The following is an 11,309-nucleotide window of genomic DNA, read 5'->3' on the forward strand; positions in this document are numbered from 1 at the left end:
TTTATTAGATCGTAATATTCGGATTATGCCTACAAGATCAAAAGAAGAATTAAAATTACGATTAAAAGAGGAATGGATACGCATTACATCAGATTATTTAACAAAAATTATTTCTAACATGTCACGTTTGCAGCTTGTTATTAAATAAAAAGATCCAACAAAGTTAAAATTATTATCATTTTGTTTATAGATATTTTATATTATTATATCTTGTTAAGTGTCGGAATATTTTTACGAGAATTAAGCAAAATTGTGTCTATAGTTTAATTTATATTCGAAACTGTACCATATAAATAGTAATTATAGAAATAAAATTTATATTTTTAATAACTATATAATGAATTTTTCAATTTAAAACAAAAGCCATAAATTTTTTACTCCAACAAAAATTATATAGAATAATATTTAGAAAGAGTAATATTTAGAATAAATATTTAGAAAGTAATAATTTAAAGTATGATGATGTCCGAATATTAATGCGAGTCACTGTATATATAACAAAAATATCACTTTTGCAAAATTTTATAACTATCTTTGCCATTTATCTTTATTACATATTTATCTTGTTATTAATGTTAGCTATATTGATTATTATAGTTCTCTCGGTCCAAGTATATTTAATTTAGAATTTTTTCCATTTAACGGCGAACAATGTTCAATTCCGAATGTTTATTCAATTCTTCCAGTAGCCGTGATCGTCTAGTGGTTAGGACCCTACGTTGTGGCCGTAGTAACCCAGGTTCGAATCCTGGTCACGGCAATGTGTAAAACATTATCATGGTGGAAGCCTTTTTTGTAAACTTTTTGATTATTCATATTCAGAAAATATAGTCACACAACTATAATCACGTTTCGAAGATTTACATTTTTCTAGAGCTTTCTTAAGAAATATTTGCAGATTATTTTATTATATTATGGAATAAATTGTGCTTAACTTTATAGAAAATAATTTGTCAATATCTTATAATTTAAAAGATAGACAAGAAATATTTGCCTTGAAACTAGAATAAATGTGCACTTTATCTCCCACGTGGGAATGTTTCCCACGTTACAATAAAATTTATGTTATATAACTATTGCTAGCTGAAACAAATATATTCAGATAATAAGAATCAGTATATTCAGATATTCGTTTTTGAAGAATGCATTTATAATGCACTTATTATTCATTGCATAACGAGAAAATTTAACAAAATATGAATTGCTTGAACGAATTAAAATAAATAACATAGAATAAAGTACATAAAAAATAAACAAATTATTAAAATACCACGCATTATTATTATTATTATTATTATTTTTCATAAGTTATGAATATTGTACGTATACAGCACATCGTAATCGCGCATTGAACTAGAAATATCAAACTACAATACATATAATACACCATTATACGCCATAAGTTGCGAACTGTTGATCTATCCATTGACGATGTTGCGATACACTAGCGTATACTGCAGGTACATTAGAAGCTCCACAACCAATACCCCACGATACAATACCGGCCTAAAATAAGAATTTATTCAAATTCATTTCTTTTATTCAATAGAAAAATGAATGCTAAATTTAATTTATGTTATGAACTCAAAATGCTTAAACTGAATGTGAAATAGCAAATAAAATTAATAATAGATCACGTAAATCGTATAAATAAATAAGAATTACAAAAATAAATTTTACTGATTAAAACAGTATAATTAATACAACATGGATATTTAAAATGAAAATATTTAAAGAAGAATTAAAAAGAAAGCATTAAGTTTGTTTATTCCTTTCCGCTCACTACTAAATTCTTTTTAGTGTATAAAAATTAAGTATTTTTATTATAATCTTTTTTATTATAATCACCTGAAAGAATTGTCCTGTAGCGGCTTGACAAACCAACGGTCCACCACCGTCACCACGGCACGTATCTTTATTTGCTTCGCCGCCAGCGCAAATAAACGATCCATGCAATTGAAAGTACTGACCCAATTTCGTGCTTCGTAAACGTGTCTGACAATCGTCTTGATTAATGATAGGAAGATTCACCTTTCGAAGCTCGGTCTGATATTGCCCTTCTGATCCTAAAACGAGATTGTGAATGAATGCCAAGTATAAATGCTGATAAGCAAAAGAAATAATAACTAAAAATCTGTAAACTCAATTCGAGCTCACCAAATGAATTGCTGCCCCATCCTAACCCGTAGCATCTGGTCCCAGCTAAGAAGACTTCACCTTGTTTGGGAAGACAAATTGGTAGGACGTTCGCGCTATAAGTGATTGATTTTTCCAAAACAAGGACAGCAATATCATGAAAAAGTCCATCGTTATAATAAGACGGATGTATAGCTATTGCGAAAATTTTTACTTCTTGAATAGGTAACGGTTGAATATTATTTCCTATGTTCCACTGTCCGAAGTGCGCAATCAAATTTTCAGGCTTTTGGCTGTCGGGTAATTAAGATGAAGAAAAAAATAAATCAATTAAAATCAATGACACTATGAGAGAAGTTTTAGAAAGTCATTTTTTTTCTTGTGTCATTTGTACACACGTACTTCGCAACGCAGTGAGCGGCAGTGAGGATGGCCCCATTACTGATTATCGAAGCACCGCAATGAAAAATATAAGGACCGCCAGTGGATTTTAGAAGTGCGACCATCCATGGAAATTCAGCGAAATAGGTTTTTCCGGAATCAGAAGAAAAAGGTTGCGCTGTAAACGATTACTATCATTATCACTCGAGTAATAGCTTTGAATCAAATATATCTACTATATTATTGAATTTATACTTCACTTAGGCGATTTTAATCAAACTTGATCAAATTCCGATTAACGAATAATTCGACCGGCAGAAACGCTTAAGACAAAAATCTACAATACACAATTCGTTATTCTCAATCTTTTTTCAATAAGCACATAATTCCATTAATTAAATTTTATTAATTAAATCTAATTATATTTATTTATATTACTTATAGTTGTTTTTACGAATGTAATTTAATTTTAATCTCTGTTCAACTCTTCTTCTTCTTCTGGTTATAAGAATTAGAAAAAGATGAAGAATTAAACCAAGAATTAAAGTTAATTTATAGTGATAGAAATGAGCATTAATAAAATAGTGTTGATTAAGTTAATCGGGGGGCTAAGTTCCTAGACATGACTTCACACTACATCGTTAATGCGTATCTATATATGAGGCTTATACTTACATGGTGCGTAATTATTGTTTTGTATACCACAAGTGATTTGTGAAACTGGGCGATTGGATGATCCGTTCACAACAACACTGGATGAAGAGGCGCTTTGAAGATCCTGATGATTGATCCCTGCTAATCGACAGCATACTTGGTCCGCTGAAGAGCACAAAGTAAATCTCGAATCAATTATACCAAGACCATCCGGATTGACCGCGTTTCCTTCAAAACATAGCCAGGTCTTCACACAGTAACATTCTTGCGATGTACCCGGATTTTTCAACTGGCCCAGATCCGTAATCGGCGCGGCTGATGAAGTGTTTAGACAAGACGGTATGTTTGACGACGTGCAGATATTTCCATCTGATAAGATCTGGGAAACTCTAGGATCTATCATGGCACCACCGCCGGACGTAATGACGATCATGCAGATGAAACATAGACTAACGTTGTCGCATATGAAACATAATTGCATCTGACTAGATGATACCATAGTGATTGTTGATGATATTCTGGTCATCGTAGCAGATGTGAGTGGTATTATAGTAATCGTGGTCGAAGAACTCATCATTGGCTGTGTCATATTCGCTAGTATCCTGCAGCAGACCAGGTTGTCGGGACATAATCCGTACCGCGGATTTATTACACCCTCTCCGGAGATGGAGACTATTCCATTAGGATCACATAAAGATATCATAACACAGATACAGTTTAGTACGGTTGTGGGAGAAGTCACCGAAGTAGGTACTGTTGGTGTTGTAGTTGGAATAGTTGGAGTAGGTGGCATTGATGGTGGCATAGTTGGAAATGTTATTGAAGGCATTGTTGATGGCGCAGTTGGAGATATAGCTGGCGGTATTATACGAGATACACTTGTCGGAGATGTAGTTGGAGGTGTCATACGAGATACATTTATTAAAGATGTAACAAAAGGTATCATGGCCATATTAGTTACATTTGGCAGATAGCAACAGATCTCTAAATCCCCACATATCCGATTAATGGCAAAACTGTACAAATTTAAATTTAAGCAATTATATACATTCTAGAGATTGATTTTACCAATATCAACCAACTTGAAACTTAATTTAGCCAGCAAATATAAAACTTAAAATTTAGAACTTGAAAGAAGAAATAAAAATTAATCAGGGCACTTAAAAATCGATATAATAAAATCGAATCAAGATTAGATAAAATTAAAATAACAAAACTGTAATATAAAATTATAATTTGATGTTCATACAAAGTAAAATATATAAAACAGATTAAAATTAATCTCAATGGAGTAACAACGTATATAATATTGATTATCAAACTTTGATAATTAACTCACCGCGGGTCAATTATTCCGGTCCCATCGGTGATGATAGTTCGATTCCTGTCGCATAGATAAAAAGGTACGCAGATACAATCTCTTACCGAAGCGGGGGAGGTGGGGAAAATCCTGTCTAACTTCTGATACCGCGGTTTGCACTTAAGCAGGTGTAAAAAGAATACAGACTCGGTAAATGGCACCACATTCTTTTGAGAAAAACCTATGTTTTTTCGAATCATTATCGGTTTTTCAATCTGATTGTGTCTATGCTTCACTCTTTCTGAAGTAATTGTAACATTGATCGTCATCGCGACGACAGTTATCAGCACGTAAAGCCGCATGACGACGTGTCGTTATTATCCGGTAGAACACTGTCTATTGAACGATTTTTTAATACGAGCATACATTTATGTATACAGGATGTACTAGTATTTCCCGGGTTTATGGGGAACAGATGCAGATATGACGCTAATAGCATATTATCTTTTGTCATAATGACCAATTTTCGAAGGTAAAATATAATAGCAACGCTTCATGCATCAGGATGCGTTTAAAAATACAAAGAGTGTAGGGATTTGTAAAAATAAAATATACAAATAAAATATTTAAATAATACAAAAAAATTACAAATTTTTATCCGTTATATGGAATAAAAACAAATTAAATCGATTTATTTATTAATAACTGTTTTATATAAAATTAAACAAAAATGCTTGTTTAAATAATATAATTATATCATTAGAAATAAAAAATAATCAACAATGTGAATACAAAAGAATTTATCCGATAGCAGACATTTTAAATAAATGTAATATTGATATAAATAATTTTTCATTTAAATAATCTAATTATAATTCTGCAATAATTCGGCAGTATACGCGTATATATGTGAAGGATAATCCGTTTAACTGATCAAATACAAAGGATGTGACTTACTTGATAAACAACATCAAAAGTAATGTATTAACATCTTTCCAAGTTAAAATAAAATAATTAAATAAATAAATAATAAAATTTTAAACTGCCGTTATATGTGTATGGTATGTTAATTCAAATTAAATTCATTTAAATAATACAATTATTAAATCATGTAATATGAGAACAATGAATATGATAAAAATCATATCATGTAATAATTATTAATTACTTATTACGATGTACAATAGTACTTATCTTTATATTAAATGCCAATTGATTCATACAGGAAGAGAGCGAATTTTTAGACTTCTTTGATTGAAAAATAAAGTAATATAAAAAAATTATGTATAAATTATCAAACTAATCTACGTGTACAATTATACAGATATCGCAAAGATGCAGTCACGCAATATTTAACGATTTATTTTGATCTATATGTAAGGGCAGAAAGTATTACATATAGATTTTTGATAAATTCTATTGTATTACAAATACATCATTATTACTGAATAAAACTTAATAAAGGACGACATAATATTATGAGAAAAATACATTTTTCATTCAAATGCATATATTCTATAAATCATTAATTAAACATAATACAATTTTGTATAAATACATTTAAATAATATATTAATATATTAATAGCGGAAGTAATAATATAATTATCCTTGGTACAAATATTTGGAATGGCGAGATGATTATTATGACGATATGCGTAAGAATATAATCTTAAAATACAAACGACTACAAAAAAGAAAAAGCATGTCCAGAATGCACAAGATTAATTCCGAATAGGCGGAAATTTATAGCGAATAGAGGAAATATAAAGAAAATAAAAATCCAAAAAGTTTGATCGCGCAAGCACACTCGCGTTTTGGATATACAATAAAGCTTTCTTGAGTTTTGCGTAAAATCTTAATCGATTAACGAATTCCAACATTCGCAGACGGGAACGCGTAAATTAGGTGAACCTCGATCGACATCGAAGACAGTAATTGCGACAAAATAAATATTTATACAATTCTGTAAAACGTGCAACTGGACATGCTACATTATTGTGGATTTGTGCGAATTGAAATTAGTTCATTTCTCTCTTTTCAAATTCCTGTCTATATTGACTGTGTCCCAAAATTTATTGCTTGTACTGAAAATTTATAATTTACGTATAGATTCTCTACTGGCAGTAAATTTTGAAACAGCTATTACAACATGAAATCTAGTTTTTACATGCTCTTAAATCGTTATCACCTGCTACTGCTCTTAATCGTTGCTGCACGATCGGATTATTGTAGTCATCTCGTGCCTCACTATGAATCAGTCCAGTAATATGACATCACCGTGTGTGAACGACGTAATTCTAAACTTTGGCCACGTATGCCATTAAGGAATGAAACGCGCATCTTACAGAAGCACTTATTCGCACTATTAAATAGTAGGTCTCATAATACAAATTACAAGAATATTACACTTCAATCTTAGAAACATAATATTTGGCACACTGTAAAGTCTTAATTTCTAGTAGGAACTAGTTTTTGTAATATTTTCATATACTATTTAATGGCGATACAAAACTGAGATATTCATCGCACCGTCATTTGCGATATTCGAATATATATATATATTTTTTTTTAATCTCTTTCGGCAGATATAAAATTTAAAACATTTCAATTCCTAAAAGAAGCTATATTATGAAGCCAGTTTCACAACAAGATTGAAGAACACTGAATAGATCTTTTTGTAGTGTTCCTAAATTCTCATGCATTAAATACACATCTTGAAATATATTTATCTCTGTGAAGATAAAACTATTATTACAATACAATGTTAGTTATAAGAGGCATTAGATGCCTTTTCCTATATTCGAGAAATCACATTTACGTATTCTTGAAAATCATACGGAGATTAAATTAACGCTTAGATTATTATTTAATTAAAATTTATGAACAGAAAATAAATTTTTAATTTCTTTGAAAAAGAATTGAAATGTTTTAAAGATCGTGCGATTTAATAATTATTCGATGTAATCTGTTAAATGTCGCAAACAAATTTGTAAAAGTTTTACTTAAATTAGCCATTTTAATCTGATTATTGAAATGGAATTGAATCAGAACAAAGGAGAAAAAAATTATACACTTATCTCATAAAATTGTCTCCTCGTAATTTGCATAATTTGATAAATTTTTCAAAATAATTTTTAAAAAATCATATTTTTGAGGAGCTCTTTGGTAAGTTTAATTCGCACATTCTCTTTCGAAAACAAAACTAGACTGAAAGAGATTTCTCACCTCTCTTCTATTATCTTCCGTCAACGAATATAATATAATCTTTATAATTTACACATTTACTTTTAATTTAATATATACGTATAATATATATATATATATACAATGTGTGATAACAATATGAAAATAAAACGTGTCCTTTAGTGAATCTTGAGGAACATCAGAAAAAAAGTATTGACTGGGATAAAATCATATGTTTTCCATGAACTGTCAAAAGCTAATTGTGTATATAAATATGAGAAAGCGTGATATTAGCAGTTTTTATTTCGATGGCCTTGATAATATCATGATGAAACTGACCGTGACAACACCTTGTATCTAATGTTCCGTCTGAATGTGATAATAGCGCATACAATATACAGAATTGAGAATAGGTCATTTTATATCCAATGGATGAGATAGTTAGATAAAGGAGTGGACGGATGAGAAAGAAAGAGGGGATGGAAAATAAATAAAACGTTCGTGGAAACGTATAAAAATTATAAGTACAATTATTATGGTCTAAGAACTTATAATGAAAAGAGTCTCACTTAAAGGACACGTTTCCACAAACAAAAAATTAATACAGATAACTCATGTGCACGTAACATTTTATACATCTTATATCTTATAAAAATAAGATGTTTAAATTAATATCACTGCTCAAATAAGAGCGAGATCAAATGGTCACTTTTATATTCTTCAGTCGAAAAGTTCAATCAGTAGATGGTCTCACGTTTCAACAATGCTGATTTCAAAACTTGCGTAAGTGCACGAATTTAAATGATATGCGCATAGAGTTATCTCTTGTACATTGGTATAACTCTCTTATATCTATATATACCATAACTATATCTTATCCTAGACTGTGTGCCTTCCAAGCGACACAGTGCGACACAGTGATCTTTGTCATGTCATCTTTGTTTAATATTGGCAAACAACAAGGATGTAATGATCTATTGTGTCACACTGTGTCATTTGTGTCGTTAGACACACTACATATATATATATATCATAAAATATAAAAACTGAACATTTCGAACACGTTAAGGCACATGTTTATCATCACAACTTTTATTTTCAAAATTAATAATATATGTATATATATTTATAGAGAGAAAATTAATAATTTTAATAACAGTTCGCGAAGATGCAATCATGACGTAAATAACATAATTGTCGAAACGTTTCGCTGAACGTTATTATGAAAAAATAAATAAAAATAAATTAAAATAAAAGATGTGCGTGTGTCCTGATTGCAAAAATTTGGTATTAACTTTATGCTACGAGGAAATAAATTTTCGAATAGAAAATAAGAGATTAATGCTGACAAATACATTACTAAAATGTGTAGGCTCTAAGATCTCTCCTTAAAAAAATCGTTGCCACTTTGAAGTCAAGGCGAATTAAGAAACGTGATTGTTTTTCTTATCTATATGCGTACAATGAATAAATTTTGAACACGATTTTCGAAAACGCGTTGATTTAAAACAAAATCTGGTTTATACGTATTTCGAGAGTCGAATGATTAAGTCGATTCAGCAACATGTACAGACTTATTATCACACATCTGTAGAGCTAATCGTAATTTTTGTTTACGAACATGAAAGAATGTAAACTGTTAGATTTTAATTGTTGAGAGTGATGATGTGAACCAGCATAAAAAAAATTTGTTAGAATTCATATTTTGGACGTATATGAAAATATATCGAGGTTTGGCGCTTTCTTTAAATTTTGAAGAACTTGATTTTTTGATCGTGTATTTTACCGGATATGTGAATTATCTTCATTACATTAAAATAAATTTCCATAAAATAGATTTTATTTAAATTTAAAATAGATTTTAGAACAATCACATTTCTTAATTCGCCTTGACTTCGAAATGACGACTTTTTAAGGAGAGATTTTAGAGGCTTGCCTACACATTTTAGTAATGTATTTGTCAGCATTAGTCTCTTATTTTCTATTCGAAAATTTATTTCCTCGTAGCATAAAGTTAACACCTAATTTTCATATACGTCCAAAAATGAATTCTAACAAGTTTTTTTTATGCTGGTTCACATCAATCATCATACTCAACAATTAAAATCCAATAGTTTACGTAATTGTTTACGTTCTTTCATGTTCGTAAACAAAAATTACGATTAGCTCTACAGATGTGTGATAATAAGTATATCTGTACATATTACTAAATCGACTTAATCGTCCGATTCTCGAAATACGTATAAACCAGATCTTGTTTTAAATCAACGCGTTTTCAATTTATCAGTATAATTTCGCATTATGAATTTGATTACAAATAGAATGAATGCGAGAGGTAGTACTTTAATAGTTTACATCGTAAGTACAGCTATAAAAATATAAAGATATAAAGGTAAAAAAATGCGAGAAGTCAAAACTGATAAGTCAAATTTCGATCTTGATCTGATATTACGGCGTATTCGTGAGGGTGTCAAATTATGTCGGTTGTCAGTATTCACATTTACAAACTAATGTAAATGTACGGAAAAAAAAAAAAAACAATGTACACAATAGTCTAGGAAACTAAATTGTCTAATTCGGTACTTGGATGGGGACGTGTCAGCAGTTGATGTTGATATGCTCAAAACGTTGCTTGCTTCTTACTTCTCCCTGTTAAAAATCTCACTTAGAAGATATTGTTATTGTTCGAAGATTTATTTATTCTTATTAAATAAGATAGAAAACAATAGAAACATTAGGTGTGGGAAAAAGTTCGTGGCGTTTTTCCCATTAGATGATATTAAAAAAACGCCACGAACTTTTTCTCATACTTAATATATTAAAAGAGGAAAGAAATGTATCTCACGTAGGATAATATTCACTAATTAATCTTAAAATAACTTTTAACATATACGACTTAATAAATTTATTAAAATGGGTTATTTATTCTTCTCCTTTTATTATATTATCCATTCATTCACAAAATCATTTTGCCCGGATAGTGTTCCATTACATTGATTTTGTTGATTCACTTCTTCAAACTGACGGAACAACACTAATTTCTTTCATAAATTCTTTTTACGTCGTGTTTTACGAAGAGAACGATATAAGCATAAAATAATTTCTTAAAATTAATTGCACAGTTTATCTAAATGTATTTATTTTAGATTAGTAATTATTCTGATTATTTCTTTTGTACTTTTACTTTTTACTTACTTTTTAGTCATTTCATGTATTAGCAAAGAAATCATATAATTAAAACAAACAAGTGCGATAATATTATTTAATAAATATTAATATGCTTAAAGAATATGAAAATATAAAAATCTTAATGACAAAAAGAGAATTTTAATTTAATTGGAGGCTGTTTTATTTATTTAATCTACGAGACTTACTTTAATGTTTAATTTATTGGAACATTTTCTATTCATTTACAATTCGTTATTTATGTTCATTCTAGTCATTTACAATTTTTTCAATAGTAATTTTTTACTATTTTCATTTATAATTTGTACATATTTATTTACATTTATACACTGAGAAAACAATATACAATATTAAAATTAAAATAGTATACAATATACAATATTTTAATAAATATTTGTTTAAATAATATTAGCTGAATATTTATAAATATAATTAAATGTCAAAAATTAATGATTTTATATGTAACT

General features: G+C 29.2%; 2 protein-coding genes and 1 non-coding gene across 3 annotated transcripts in view; 1 reads left to right on the plus strand and 2 right to left on the minus strand.

Moving 5' to 3' along the window:
* Window positions 1-688: 688 nt before the first annotated feature.
* Trnah-gug lies at window positions 689-760 on the plus strand. The gene has a single exon. It is a non-coding gene; the product is annotated as a tRNA-His (tRNA).
* Window positions 761-1,389: 629 nt separating this feature from the next.
* LOC108690027 (enteropeptidase-like) lies at window positions 1,390-4,833 on the minus strand. Its single transcript, XM_018197090.1, has 6 exons — window positions 4,511-4,833; window positions 3,193-4,187; window positions 2,539-2,695; window positions 2,158-2,429; window positions 1,849-2,066; window positions 1,390-1,506 (listed from the first exon to the last, which is right to left on the minus strand). The coding sequence occupies exons 1-6, from the start codon at window positions 4,831-4,833 to the stop codon at window positions 1,390-1,392; spliced, it is 2,082 nt and encodes a 693-aa protein (XP_018052579.1).
* Window positions 4,834-10,214: 5,381 nt separating this feature from the next.
* LOC108690052 (protein nanos) overlaps window positions 10,215-11,309 on the minus strand; it is a 6,496-nt gene continuing 5,401 nt past the window's right edge. The window contains exon 4 of the mRNA XM_018197121.1: window positions 10,215-10,305. Within this exon, the coding sequence (XP_018052610.1) occupies window positions 10,277-10,305 (29 nt within the window). The 3' untranslated portion in view covers window positions 10,215-10,276. The remainder of the gene's footprint in view (window positions 10,306-11,309) is intronic.

The sequence above is a fragment of the Atta colombica genome, unplaced genomic scaffold (genome assembly GCF_001594045.1).
Source record: "Atta colombica isolate Treedump-2 unplaced genomic scaffold, Acol1.0 scaffold293, whole genome shotgun sequence".
NCBI classification, from domain to species: Eukaryota; Metazoa; Arthropoda; class Insecta; order Hymenoptera; family Formicidae; genus Atta; species Atta colombica.

Bases quoted from the DNA above. Each gene is read 5' to 3' on its own strand.
- LOC108690027 (XM_018197090.1), bottom strand. From the start codon at position 4,833: ATGCGGCTTTACGTGCTGATAACTGTCGTCGCGATGACGATCAATGTT. The intron at 4,188-4,510 runs GTGAGTTAATTA...AAATTTGTACAG, and splicing joins ACCGGAATAATTGACCCGCG to TTTTGCCATTAATCGGATAT. The intron at 2,430-2,538 runs GTACGTGTGTAC...ATTACCCGACAG, and splicing joins GCCGCTCACTGCGTTGCGAA to CCAAAAGCCTGAAAATTTGA.